A 15667-nucleotide genomic window follows, 5' to 3' on the forward strand; every position below is an offset into this window, starting at 1 on the left:
TAATCCATTACTATAATTACATTTATTTTATTACTCAAATTGTCCTAATATGGCTATTGAGAACTCTTTTAAGTTGCCACCTTTGTACTTCTGCCATGTTCCCATCATTTTGTGGGCACTTCTTCACTTCCTGGCACTACACAAGATGTTCCAGGCTTATATTGTATTTGGCAAGAAAAACTAGATGAATGATTTAGTACTGCTCAGAAACAAGAAAATAGACTCTTTTCATTTATTTATTTATTTATTTTTGGTCAGTCCCCCTGACCATTGCAGGCTCTGATATCTTTTTCCTCTTTCTGAGAATTTTGTTTTCCTTCATATTCCAAACACTGCATTTGCCAGAGAATGCTAGATAAGTGCTAGGTAATTGTCAAATGACCAACATAGAAAACTGACATTTAAGGAAAGTCTTTTAAGGACAACCTAACCACTCATTCCCATAGGTCAGAAGACTTTATTTCTTTCCTTTTAACAGAAAAACCTTTCTTTAATTAGGAAAAAAAAAAGTAAACAAATCCCCAATGTTGTATTAGTCTAAATACATTCATATAAATGTTTGAACCTACAACATTTACTTGCCTGACAATCAGTATAGAAGTTGGAGTATACTGTAGTTCCATTTATTTATTAATCTCTTCATTCATTTCTATATTTTGGTTTGATTAGACATTTCCTGAAAATTCTAATTTGCATGAAAAAGTAGTTGCAAAGTATATGAACTTTTTGAGCACTACAAATTAACAACTATGTTAAGATTCTTTCGAAGAAAAATGATCTGGAAACTGTTTTTTAAAATATTAAGAAATACTTGCTTTTAAAGTGAAACATTCAGGTTCCAGGCACTATGAAGCAGTAAGTATACTCTACACTGCCTCCTCTTGAATGTAGCTATAAAACCTGGACAGAATGAGTGGAGGAGCTTTCAAAGGATTCAAAAGTCAACAGCAGCAGATGGATAGGGGAAGAATAGAATTCAAATATCATCATACAAGTGGTAAATTTATCAGTGTTTTTAGTGTTGCATCTCCCGGAAACAAAATGAGCACTCAGATGCTGCTATAGATAAATGTTTGTGCACTCCCTACCAAATTCATACTTTGAACTCTAGTCCCCCAGTGGGACAGTATTTGGAGAGGGAGTCCTGGGGAGGAGATTAAGTCAAGAGAATGGAGCCCTCAGGAATGGGATTAACATCCATATCAAAGAGACCTCAGGGAGGCTGCTGGGGTGCTGGTAATTCTTTATTTCTTCATGGTGTTTGTGCATATTGTCACCTATAGTGAAAGATAATCGATTCTTATTAAAAATAATAATAAAGGATAAAAGAGACTTCAGGGAGCTCCCTTGTCACCCCTTCCACCATGAGAAGATCAAGTGAAAAAAACGACTATCTATGAAACAAAAAGCGGGTTCTAATCAGATACAGTTTGAGCTTCCCTAGTGTCTCAGATGGTAAAGGATCCTCCTGCAATGAGGAAGACCTGGGTTCAATCCCTGGGTTGGGAAGACTCCCTGCAGGAGGGCATTTCAACCACTCCAGTAGTCTTGCCTGGAGAATCCCCATGGACAGAGGAGCCTGGAGGGCTATATTCCAAGGGGTCACAAAGAGTTGGACACAACTGAGCGACTAAGCACACTCAGATACTGACTACGCTGGTGCTTTGATCTTGGACTCCCCAGCTCACAGAAATGGGACAAATAAATTTCTGTTGTTTATTTGTAACCCCATCAATAGTGTTTTTGTTATAGCAGCTCAAAGGAACACAGGTGCAAAGAAAGAAAGCTCCAGGAGAAGCCTATTGTTTTAGTTCAAGGAATAATAGGAAAAGGGAATGCATAACTCAGAGAGTATGGAAATCCGGTTGCTGCTTTCTTTTATCCATTCCCCTGCCCCAGCTCTCAGCCAAGGCTGAGGTGACAGTGGTGGCAGCAACTTTGACTAGAAGAGGCAATGATGGCAGCGAGCTAAAGCCAAAATTTGAAGAAAGGGGAACATTCCTTTAAGTTTGATGGAACTGCAGTTTCAAAAAAAGTGGAGTCAGATCCACTGCTCTTTCTCTCTCTCTGTCCTGCTGTTACCTGGTCCCAAAGACAAGTGCAGTTACAGAACTGCACAGGAGAACACAGTAACTACAGTCACAGCATTCTGGCCACAAGACCAGAAAGAGGTTCCCTACTGGAAGTCACCAAGGAGATCATACAAGAGAAACTTGGGAATATGACTCCACAAGGTTGCTTATGAATTCTTGGGCATACATATGCATGTGTCGAATTCAACAAGCCACACTTTGTGAGCTGAACTGACAGATACACCACCACCCAGGTCTAGCGGGTGCACACACAGCACAGATTTGGATACCTCTGCAGAAGTCTGGGAAACTAAAGTGACATTAGAACCACAACCCACAGAAAGCTAAGCAGAACTTGTAGCCTGAGTCCCATCACCTTGAAACCACCAAGTGTGATATTTTGACTAATAAGACATATTAATATATACTTGGTCATCTGAAATACATATTTAGTCATATATATTTCTCTCTCACAGTTCCCCAAACCTTTGGAATTTCCTGAGCAATAAAAGCAATGGGAGAATCTTTTGCCATATTTGGTCTCTCTTCAGTTCCTGAGTCATGAAGCTGAAATAGGTATCTTGTTATTCATAACAAGCCCCTTTTCACCACATCTGAGTTTACATTAATGAGGTGACTTTTAGGAAACACCTAAAGATGAGATCTAACTGCCAGGGGAACCAAACATTAAATAGAAGGCTGGAACTTTCGCTCCACTTCCTGATTTCTGAGGAAGGGAGAAGGGCTGGAGGTTGACTCAATCACCAACAGTCAATTATTTTATCAATCATGCCTTGTAATGAAATCATCATAAAACCCCAAAGGAAAGGGGTTCAGATAGCTTCCAGGTTGGGGAACCAGAATGCTTCCATGTGCCACCATGCCAGTCCTCAAACTCCACCAGGACAGAAGATCCTTCATTTAGGACTTTATGCATCTTTCATCTCATTGTTGATTTATATCCTTTAATATCCTTTGTAATACAACAGTAATGTAGTGTGTAAACAAATTTCTTGAGTTCTGTGAGACACCCAAACAAATTAAACAAATCCAACCATTCACCACGGTGCAGTCTGATCCATTAACCCAGCAGAAATCTCACTGGCATGAGGGTTCAAACAACTTCTGACCAAACACTGACTGGGTATTAAGCTACTCTGACCCAGGGGCAATGTCTAGGAAGCTATGTTTAAAACTAAAATCACACTCGTCCCTAGAAGCCTGAGCAATTGCTTCTGAGAAAGCAAAACCAGTCCCAGAGAGAGTCCCCAAGTGACTAGTCCCTGGCTAAATAAAAGTAAGGCAAAATAATGTAAACTCTCTGAACTCATAACAGCCTCTAAGCCATACACACATACAAGTGTAAAGGACAAAAACCTAACTGGCTGAGAACAATCTTTGACCACTAACTGGATTATATCTACCAAAGAGTGAGCACTAGGTAAAAGACAAAAACAAGTAGAACCAATCTGAGCTGGAACATTAGGAGCTGGGCAAAAAAGACTTCACAATATTAATGCAGTCAAATCATGTTGTTTGACCTCAGTTCAGTCACTCAGTCATGTCCAGCTCTTTGTGACCCCATAGACTGCAGCATGCCAGGCTTCCCTGTCCTTCACCATTTCCCAGAGCTTGCTCAAGCTCATTCCATTGAGTTGGTGATGCCAGCCAATGATCTCATGCTCTGTCATCCCCTTCTCCTCCTGCCTTCAATCTTTCCCAGCATCAGGATCTTTTCAAATGAGTCAGTTCTTCACATCAGGTGGCCAAAGTATTGGAGCTTCAGCTTCAGCATCAGTCTTTCCAATGAACACTAAGGATTAATTTCTTTTAGGATAGACTGGTTGGATCTCCTTGTAGTCCAAGGGACTCTCAAGAGTCTTCTCCACATCACAGTTTAAAAGCATCAATTCTTTGGCGCTCAGCTTTCCTTATGGTCCAATCATACATGACTACTGGAAACACCAGAGCTTTGACTAGATGGACCCTTGATGGCAAAGCAATCTCTCTGCTTTTTAATACAATGTCTAGGTTGGTCAGAGCTTTTCTTCCAAGAAGCAAGTGTCTTGTAATTTCATGGCTGCAGTCACCATCTGCAGTGATTTTGGAGCCCAAGAACATAAAGTCTTGTCACTGTTTCCATTGTTTCCTCATCTATTTTCCATGAAGTGATGGGACTGGATGCCATGATCTTTGTTTTTTGAACACTGAGTTTTAAGCCAGTTTTCTCACTCTCCTCTTTCACTTTTATCAAGAGGTTCTTTAGTTCCTCTTCACTTTCTGCCATAAGGGTGGTGTCATCTGCATATCTGAGGTTATTGGTGTTTCTTGGCAATCTTGATTCCAGCTTGTGCTTCACCCAGTCCAGCATTTTACACGATGTTGTTTGACCTAGTAAGCAACAAACAAAGCAACAACAGGGGTAGGGGGATCTAAATTACAAAACATGCAAATAAACAGTAAAATGCATCCAATACACAGAAAGAAAGAGCTGGCAATAGAAACTGCCTTTGAAGAGGCCCAGACAGTGGACTTAGCAGAAAAAAACTTCAAAGCAGCTATTATAAATACGTTTGAAGTACAAAAGGAAAGCATGCTTAAAGAATTATAGGAAGATGTGAAGATGATGTCTCATCAAAGAAATATTCAACAAAGAAATATTCAAATTATTAAAAGGAACCAAATGGAAATTCTTGAGTTGAAAAGTACAAGAACTGAAATGAAAAATTCACTCAAGGGACTCTATATATTTGAATTTTCAGAATAAAGAATCAACAAACTTAGAGATAGACTAATAGGAATTATTCAATCTGAATTTCAGAAAGAAAAACAAATTAATAAAACTGAACAAAGTCTCCGACAAATGTGAAACACTATTTAATGACGAACATACACATAACTGGAGTACCAGAGAAGAAAAAGATGAAGAATACCAAAGAAATAATGGCTTAAAACTTTACAAATTTTATGGAAAACATTAATCTACACATCCAAGAAGCTCAATGAACTCTAACTGGGGTAGATGTAAAGAGATCGATACACACCCAGACACAGCATACTCATAAAGTTCAAAGACAAAAAGAAAATTCTGAAAAGAGCAAAAGAAAAATGACATCACATGAAGGGAACCCAAGAAGATTAACACATAGCATCTCATCAGACACCATGGGAATCAGAAGGCAGTGAAACAACATATTCAAAGTGCTGAAAGTAAAGACTGTTAAACAAGAATATTGTATCACGCAAAACTACCTTTCACAAATGAAGGCAAACTAAAGATAAACCCAGATAAACAAAAGCTAAGAGAATATCTTGGTACATAATACATTATAATGAAAACCAAAGAAAATTCTTTAGGCTGAAACTAAATGATACTATACAGCACTATGAACTCACACACAGACACACATAGAGAATACCAGTAAGATAATCACTTAGCCATTTATAAAAAGCAGTATAACTGCATATTTCTCCTCCTTTCATCTCTTGACATATTTAAAATGATATTGCAATAAACAACATGTAAATAAGTGTATTGTTGACCTACAGCATACAGAAATATATTTGACAAAATAGTACAAAGGAGGTGAATAAGGGCAAAAAAAAATTTCTGTTGGAATAAGGAAAGGACATCAAATCCAACTCAAGTCTATAACTCAAATCCATAAGAAGAAAACAAAATAGCATAAATAAAATTAATATTAATATTAAAAATTCTATAAATATAGACTACTGTTGTTGTTCAGTCACCCAGTTGTGTCTGACTCTTTGGACCCCACGGACTGCAGCATTCCATGCTTCTCTGTCCCTCATCATCTCCCGAAGTTAGCCCAAGTTCATGTCCATTGCATCGGTAATGCCATCCAGCCATCTCATCCTCTTACACCTTTCTTCTCCTTCTGCCCTCAATTTTTCTCAGCATGAGGGACTGTTCCACTGAGTCAGCTATTCATATCAGATGACCAAAATACTGGAGTTTCAGGTTCAGCATCAGTCCAACAAGTATTCACGGGTGATTTTCCCTTAAAATTGACTGGTTTGATCTCCTTGCTATCCACGGGACTCTCAGGAGTCTTCTCTTTCTGAAGGCACCACCGTCTGAAGGCATCAATTCTTCAGCACTCCACTTCTTTATACAGTCCAGTGCTCACAACCATACGTGACCATTGGGAAGACCATAGACTTGACTATACGGACCTTTGCTGGCAGAGTAATGTCTCTGCTTTTCAAGATACTGTCTAGGTTTGTCATAGCCTTCCTGCCAAGAAGCAAAGGTCTTCTGATTTCATGGCTACAGTCACCATCCACAGGGATTTTAGAGCCCAAGAAGAGGAAATCTGTCACTACTTCCACATTTTCCCCTTCTATTTGCCATGAAGTAATGGGGCCAGATGCCATGATTTGGGGCTTCCCTGGCTCAGATGGTAAAGAATTTGCCTGCAATTCAGAAGACCTAGGTTCAGTCCCTGGGTTGTGAATATTTCCTGGAGGAGGGTATGGCAACCCACTCCAGTATTCTTGCCTGGAGAATCCCCATGACAGAGGAGCCTGGAGGGCTACAGTCATGGGTTGCAAAGAGTCAGACACGACTGATTGACTAAGCACTAAGCACAGTTATGATCTTGATATTTTTAACATTTAGTTTTAAGCCAGTTCTTTCACTCTCCTCCTTCATGCTCATAAGAGGCTCTTTAGTTCCTCTTCACTTTCTGCCATTAGAGTGGTTCAGTTCAGTTCAGTTACTCAGTCGTGTCCAACTCTTTGTGACTCCATAAACTGAAGCATGCCAGTCCCCCCCGTCCATCACCAACTCTCGGAGTTTACTCAAACTCATGTCCATTGAGTCAGTGATGTCATCTAACTTCTAACCATCTCATCCTCTGTCTTCCCCTTCTTCTCCTGCCTTCAATCTTTTCCAGCACCAGGGTCTTTTCAAATGAGTCAGTTCTTCGCATCAGGTGGCCAAAGTATTGGAGTTTCAGCTTCACTATCAGTCCTTCCAATGAATATTCGGGACTGAATATTCACACACATAATACGTCTGAATTTGTTCATCATCTGAAATGTGTCATATACACTGACAGATAAACATAAATTCTACTTTTTAATCTCTTTTCTACTAAGAATTATATCCAGACAAACTGTTTCACCTCAGATCTTCATCATCCATTTTCCAGTTACAGGGAGCACTGTATGTACATATTTCCCAGCAGTATTAGAAACAAGGATATAATTTTGCTTGATTTGTATAACCTTCTCAGGGCTATGCAACTAATGAATGTTATTCAAAAAGCAATCTTTGAAATACATCAACGGTGCATGTGTGTATGTGTGTTCATGTGCGCACATGTGTGCCTGTATGTATCAGGTAGAAAGGGCTTGAAAAATAGCTCTGTATTTTGGGGAGCTTCTGACACTTACTATATGAATATTGAAGGCTTTTTCCCCCAGATGCTCAGATATTCTGCCAAAATGTGCTAAAACAAAATCACAGAGACTATGAGCTAACCTAGAGATTAACAAAGCCTCCAACTTCACAGGCTTCCACAAATAATGATATGAAAACAACAGATAATTTTTAAGTGATCAAATATTTCAAGACTTCACTCTGTTTGTTTCTATGACATATTTATCCCATATGAAAGATTGGCTAAAGGAGTTGTAATGGCCTTCTGGGACAGGAAGAATAAGGTTTCTGAAGAAAATGTTAAATTAATTTTGATGGTGATGGAAAGTTAAGGAAGAGTTGTTAAGGGCTGGCTTGCTGCCACAGGGTGGGGTTTTGTTTTGGTATCCTTTTAGGGCCTGCAGGTGTTTGGCACCAGTTAAAATCAGGGCCAGCTGTGATATTTCAGTTCTGATATTTCCCTCCCAATAGTTCTCAGAAGTGATGCTTTAGGGTGATGTCTTACACCTGATGTCTTCAACTTGTGTGGTACAAATATGAAGACTCTGTTAAATAACACCAGTTTTGCGACACCCTTTGCCCTTTCTTTCCCACCCACAGGTCATGGCATCAAGCAGAAATAAAAATATTAGTCAGAGGTTCAATTATTCATATATATATATTTTTTTTAATTGAGAAGTTCATTCAAAAATGGTCATACACTAGAACCACCAAATATATGGTCTTGAGCAAAATAGAAAAAGCAGGATAACAAATTCTCTTTTGATTCTCATAGTAGATAATAATGCTTTTAAATCCTCCCAGTGGCAAGACCCATACCTATTTTTGCAGGAATTTAAATAGTTTCTATTAAAAGCTACATTTTCTTTTAAGTTTATTTGGGTTGGAAAACCGCAAACCACAATGTATTTCATGCATATGTTCCCAAGGGTATGTTAAATAGGACCATACTGAGGTCATCTAGTAAGATTTTTAAGCTTTTTGAGAATTCTTTTAATGTACTGCACAATCTTGGCCTGATTAAAAGAAGATATTTTAAGAAAGCACTTGGAAACATGACTATTAAAAATCTATATGCCAATAATCTATATTATACTTCTATAATGCACAGAGTTTTCCTCAGATAATGTATCGCTGAGGAAGAAAAAAAACAATAAAACTCCCACTAAAAAGGTTTTGGATCAAAACTTCTCAGAGCTATCAGTAAATGCAGACCAAAACCCCCTATAGTATTCTTGATTGACTTAACAGTGGATGCCTGCAGGATCATTTTAACTGTGCAAAGGACTGCAGCATATAATCAGAGGATAAAAGGTAGACAACCTTGCATCTATCCAAGAAAAAAATCATTTGTAGTTTCCATTGAGTTAAAAGGCAAGTTTTCTCAGAGCATGAGACTATGAAGACATTATTTTGGTCAGGAATAATTTCAAACATCAAGTAAACTTGTCTACCATGTTCAAACCAGAGATGAAATATAAATGGTCCACTTGATAAGTAGGTTCACAGAAAATTCTCTCCTGCTCTTTGATGCTTCTATTTTTTTTTTGGTTAGACATACCCCTTTCCACTTCATCAAAGTTTCACTTCCTGCGCCATGTTCCAGGCCTTGTACTTCACCCAAATCAATTTTCAGTTGTACTAGCAGCTGTGCTGGCCAGGCACACATGGAGAGCTGGGCCCCGGGCGCCAGTGGCGCAGTCCCACATCCGAACAGAAGTGGCCAGTTCCATGTACTGGGGGCCAAGAAACTCCACAGCTCATCAGGGGAAAAACAAGGGAGGACACCTTGAACGGAAATCATACTTTTATAGAAAATGGAAAACAAAAAGATTTTCAGTAATCAGAAAAATGACGGGCTAAGCACTTCTTGGCACAAAGTTTGCGGATGCATTTCCTTAAAAGGATATTAGCTAGAGCTTGATGTCAAGCTGATGATCCCCATCCTCACAGCTACACTGGATTTGCCTCTATCTACTACATGATGATAAGTAAAGATATCTTTTAGCAAAATATAACTGTGAAGGGCACCATAACCAGAGCTATTACTTTTTACTGAACATTTACCATTTAACAATCCCTACTATGTGACTTTGATAAACATTATCCCAATTAACTTTACAGCATAGAGAAAAGGTTCTATTTCATTACTTGAGCGTTGAAGCCTAGAAATCTTATAAAACTTCCCAACACTTCTGATTCCATGGTCTTAGCTATTGTATTATGCTTAGTCCCTGGAGTTTCAAAGGCTTCTCAGCCAGCTCCACATATGAGTCAGTCAGTCCCACACAGAGGGGATAGTAGCCACTTGATTATTTGGAAACCTATACTTTACAAAGTTAACCAACTCACTCATCCCCTGATTCATGCATCAGTGAAATTTTACTGGGTACTTGCTACTTAAGTCAACTTATAATTTATTTTTCAGAAAGTAAAAGAATTACTAAATTCATGCTAAATCCCTAGCATCTAGTACATAGTAAATGTTGAATACAATAAAAGGTTTGTTAAATGAACTTTCAGAGTAGTTTCCTTTTAGATATTATCTTAAGGTATGTTTTCTTTAATAATTATTTTATCAAAATTTTAAAATTTTATTTAATTGGAGGCTAATTACTTTACAATATTGTAGTGGTTTTTGCCAAACATTGACATGAATCAGCCATGGGTGTACATGTGTTCCCCATCCTGAACGCCCCCCTCCCCATTCCATCCCTCAGGATCATCCCACTGCACTAGCCCTGAGCACCCTGTCTCGTGCATCGAACCTGGACTGGCAATCTATTTCACATATGGTAATACACGTTTCAATGCTATTCTCTCAAATCATCCCACCCTCGCCTTCTTCCTCAGAGTCCAAAAGTCTGTTCTTTATATCTGTGTCTCTTTTGCTGTCTCCCATATTGGGTCATCATTACCATCTTTCTAAATTCCATATATATGCATTAATATACTATATTGGTATTTTCTTTTCTGACTTACTTCACTCTATATAATAGACTCCAGTTTCCTCCACCTCATTAGAATTGATTCAAATGCATTCTTTTTAATAGCTGAGTAATATTCCATTGTGTATATGTACCACAGTTTTCTTATCCATTTGCCTGCTGATGGACATCTAAGTTGCTTCCATGTTCTGGCTATTGTAAACAGTGCTGCAACGAACATTGGGGTACACGTGCCTCTTTCCATTCTGGTTTCCTCGGTCTGTATGCCCAGCAGTGGCACTGTTGGGTCGTATGGCAGTTCTATTTCCAGTTTTTTAAGGAATCGCCACACTGTTTTCCATAGTGGCTATAACTAGTTTGCATTCCCACCATCAGTCACTCATTATCAGAGAAATGCAAATCAAAACCACAATGAGGTACCATCTCACACCAGTCAGAATGGCTGCGATCCAAAAGTCTATAAACAATAAATGCTGGAGAGGGTATGGACAAAAGGGAACCCTCTTACACTGTTGGTGGGAATGCAAACTAGTACAGCCACTATGGAGAATAGTGTGGAGATTCCTTAAAAAACTGGATATACAGAAATTTTTAACTCCCTGTTTTTTTCATCTTCTACAGTCCTATCAAAATACCTAATGATGCAGAATCCTTCTAAAACAGCCGAACACTTCCAGGCATGGGAAAAGATGATACCCTTATTTCTTGTGCCAAACAGTCCTACATACAATTGTCATAGTAATCTTTGCTCATATTTAAAATGCATTAATACTACACTGTTCTCTAGTCTTTCTAAAAATCCAGATACTTTTATACACAGATTTTGGTATTTAAATTCCAAAGAAGAATGAAATCATGTATAAAAGAAACCAACTCTATTCTTGGAACTAGAGTATGACTGTCAATAACCATAACTGTATGATTAAGAACTTTTCATGCTAGAACTGTAACAATTAGAATTTGGTTTTGGTGGATAAGAAGATATTTTTCAGAGACTTTTGAGGGAGAAGAAAAAATTGGTATCCTGGCTTAGGATATATTATATTCTCTATTTGAAATTTTGTTTCAGTGCTAAAAATAAGCCACAGACCAATACTAGAAACTTCCTGTAAGTCCAAAGGAGTTCCAATCCAAAAATGAAAGTAATTAAACTGATCTACAAAGGAAAATTGAGAATGAAAATCCTATTTACCCAATATTCAATTTGAGCCAGCCCACAAAGTGAATAGTTTTAAGTGTAGGAACTTAGATCCTTGTTTATCAAAGCCTAAAAAATAAGTAATCCTTGAATATATCTAATAATTTTTAAAAAAACATTCCTGCTTTGGTGCCTTTATTCTCAATGAAACACAGGTGAAGCCAACAGAAACACTGATGGAAGAACTCTCAGGAATTATCTCTAGAGAAATGTGCCCTCAAATTGAGTTACACAGGAAGCCCTACACACCTCAGTTCTACTTGTAAGCAGGGGAATAATGGTAAAACCCACCCATTCCTCTACAACAGCTTAAAGCCAAAGCTTGGCCTCATTCAACTTATGAAGTGAGATAACTGGCCCTCTGGTCTGTGACATTCAGGGTATATACACTGTTACCTCATCACAAGGAATCACCAGCATTCACCAGCAATGTAGTGTAGTGGGGATCCCTTAACAAAGACTCAGTCTGTATCAAGAGGACTCCCTTTCCTCCAATACTTATTGACCGTTCTTTCACTAGGAACAAAGCCTTTCCATAATCACTATATTGGCCAAAAAAAAATAGCACAGAGCAGAATTCCTGCATTAATCACCTTTGTTTTTTTTCCTCCAGTAAATACTGAAATCATTGATTTGAATACATTTCAATTTTCCTTTAAACAGATATTCATGTAAGACAAAGGTACCAAAGTTAGTCAGGTCAGTTTTCTCCCTCAAAAAGTGTATTCCATTTTCAGCAACTTATTTCAAAGAAAAATCTACCATTATAAAAATGAAAAAAATGAAGAGAAAGACTATAATTTTGAAATGTTGCAAGCTGACAAGATACGTGAATAATCACAGTGAAAGTTTCACAGAAAAAGGGAGCTCCTCTACATTATGGGATTAATATGTGAATTTGAGCAATGGTAAATTGCTTGCAGTGAGGCTGTTTAAATAACATCAAAACTTATTATTCTGACCTTATCTCAAAATAATCATTTGAACAGTGTTATAGAAGAAATATTTTTTCAGATGATCCCAACTTCTGAAACTCAAGGAGTCTGTAAACAATGTACAGCATGAATCTCTATTCAATTTTGTCTTCTTCATGAATACTGCACATTATTCAAAGCATATAGATGTCTCTAATCAGCAAAATTAATGATGACTTCTCTATCCATTTTAAAATAGCCATATGGTGAGAGGGGGACTGGAAATCTGAAAATTACACATTTCTTACTCCTGCTTCTTCCTGCAGAGAATGATCTCTGAGTGCCTGATCCCAACTCTCAATTGTTTTTATTCCATTTTTCAGGAAGAAAACAAATGCCCTGACCTTAAAAATGTCATGGAGTGACCGCTGGAGAAATATGTTAGATCTAATTGATATAAAGGTATAATTGTAGACAGCCAGTTCCAAATTTTGATTTTTTTTTTAATTTCAGATGGATAATTTAACCTAGAGTAAAAAATCACGTGATATGACTTTTCAAGACCAATGGCTAATGTACATTTATATGAATCAGTCTGAATAGAAAAAAAGAGGTAAATTCTTGTGTTTTTAACCAAAACATCCTAAAATTTTCAAAAATCAAACCTGAGGTTCTGCAAACACATTCTTCATGTTGTTAATCGGGCCATAGGGGACTCCACTTCCTTCAAAGAGCTGTAACCACTTGCTGGTCATTTCTTCTTTAAACCTAGTAACAGATAAACAGATGCACCTTTATACTTAAAGAACACAACCTTTTTTCTCATACAGCCCTCTTTGAAAGCAACTGATAATGACAAAAATATGTTTCTTTAACTTTCCTTGTGCCTAGTTTTGACAGAATGTTGCCAACATGAAACAATTTGAGTTGCCCTGTAAGCGATAAGAATAGTCACTCAGCTCCCCTTGTTTAAAAACCCACCACAGAGTTGAAATTCCTCCTGTTTCTTCCCCTATAAAATTTTTGACAGAGAGTCCCTCAGAGAAGAAAGATTAGGTATAAAATGAGCTTTTGTATTAACCGAGCTTCAAATGTGGTATTGAACACTTGATGAACTTAATAATGATAATATAATATTACTGCAGTTTTGAGCATAATGTCATTTACAAAGTGGTTTTTTACATCTCAGGAATAGTATATAAGGTTAAGATAGATACACATATGTTAAATTATTCCTCAAAACAAAAAATAAACTAGTGAATCTATTTTTTAAAAAAGCTATATGTTTGATCTGCATTATATTTAAGGCACATCAGAATTAACAGGCACAATCCCTGGCCTAAAAAAAAAAACCACCTTAACTATTTAGGTACTCGCACTGTAGTTTACTGATCAGAACAAATGGAGACATACAAAGACTAGTATCTAAAACCATCCAAGCCCTTTACCTCTGTTTGTTTCCACTGCAACTTGGAATAGGACTTCTCAGACACAAAAGCTTATCTAATGTCGTTTTTCCTCTATTATGTCTTAAGGGAAGGGGACCTACTTCATTAATGAAATATACTGTCTTTTGGTTTTCTGTTAAGACAGTGAACACAGGAAAAAAACTTGGATGCTCAAAGACAACTCAACACTCATAGTTCATAATATATGAAGAATTTTAGAACTGTTAGCTGTTAAAATAGTAAACTTATTTTAGTTAAGTAATAATATAGGTTAAAAGGGATTTTTTAAAAGAGTTAGCTGTAGTGAATTATTAGCAGCACATATTGAAGTATTAAAGTATTAATGCTTCATCAATATGGAAGAACTACTGGAAATGTAGAAATATTTAATATGCATGGGCTTCTATTCAGCTCTTTTAGACATTGCTAGAGTTAATCTCAGATCAGTAGATTCTATGGGAATTTGTCAAAGAAATTGATTTCTTCCACTATTTAAAAAAAAGGATAAATGCAGTATCAATATTTTAACCATACTTCTTTCATTGCCATCTAACAGATAAAAAGAAAAAAAGACTGAATTAATGTAGTCTCTGAAAGACAAAATATGAACAATTGTGCTCAATCATAAATTTTCACATAAGGATCTAATAAAATTTTTTAATGAAGGTAGGATTACATTTCACTGCTGCTGCTGCTGCTGCTGCTGCTAAGTCGCCTCAGTCATGTCCGACTCTGTGTGACCCCACAGACGGCAGCCACCAGGCTCCCCCGTCCCTGGGATGCTCCAGACAAGAACACTGGAGTGGGTTGCCATTTCCTTCTCCAATGCATGAAAGTGAAAAGTGAAAGTGAAGTCGCTCAGTCATGTCCGACTCTTAGCGACCCCATGGACTGCAGCCCACCAGGCTCCTCTGTCCATGGGATTTTCCAGGCAAGAGTACTGTAGTGGGGTGCCATTACATTTCACTAGGAATGTAATTAATCCTATTTATACATCCACTTGTTTTATAACCATCTAAGGAATCTGTATGCAGGTCAGGAAGCAACAGTTAGAACTGGACATGGAACAACAGACTGGTTCCAAATAGGAAAAGGAATATGTCAAGGCTGTATATTGTCACCCTGCTTATTTAACTTCTATGCAGAGTACATCATGAGAAATGCTGGACTGGAAGAAACACAAGCTGGAATCAAGATTGCCAGGAGAAATATCAATCACCTCAGATATGCAGATGACACCACCCTTATGGCAGAAAGTGAAGAGGAACTAAAAAGCCTCTTGATGAAAGTGAAAGAGGAGAGTGAAAAAGTTTGTTTAAAGCTCAACATTCAGAAAACAAAGATCATGGCATCTGGTCCCATCACTTCATGGGAAACAGATGGGGAAACAGAGTGTCAGACTTTATTTTTTGGCTCCAAAATCACTGCAGATGGTGAGTGCAGCCATGAAATTAAAAGATGCTTACTCCTTGGAAGAAAAGTTATGACCAACCTAGATAGCATATTGAAAAGCAGAGACATTACTTTGCTGACTAAGGTCCGTCTAGTCAAGGCTATGGTTTTTCCTGTGGTCATGTATGGATGTAAGAGTTGGACTGTGAAGAAGGCTGAGCACCGAAGAACTGATGCTTTTGAACTGTGGTGTTGGAGAAGACTCTTGAGAGTCCCCTGGACTGCAAG

The 15667-nt window shown here is 37.7% G+C and overlaps 1 protein-coding gene across 10 annotated transcripts in view; it reads right to left on the minus strand.

The window, feature by feature from the left end:
* SUGCT (succinyl-CoA:glutarate-CoA transferase) overlaps nucleotides 1-15667 on the minus strand; it is a 768395-nt gene that overhangs the window by 417153 nt on the left and 335575 nt on the right. For 9 of the 10 annotated variants that reach the window (XM_069588244.1, XM_069588239.1, XM_069588238.1 and 6 more), the window contains one exon: nucleotides 13205-13307. In XM_069588244.1, the coding sequence (XP_069444345.1) occupies nucleotides 13205-13307 (103 nt within the window). Of the gene's footprint in view, nucleotides 1-3020; nucleotides 4464-13204; nucleotides 13308-15667 lie in introns of those variants that run through there. The other variant, XM_069588242.1, reaches the window with a different exon arrangement.

This window comes from Ovis canadensis, chromosome 4 (genome assembly GCF_042477335.2).
Source record: "Ovis canadensis isolate MfBH-ARS-UI-01 breed Bighorn chromosome 4, ARS-UI_OviCan_v2, whole genome shotgun sequence".
NCBI lineage: Eukaryota > Metazoa > Chordata > Mammalia > Artiodactyla > Bovidae > Ovis > Ovis canadensis.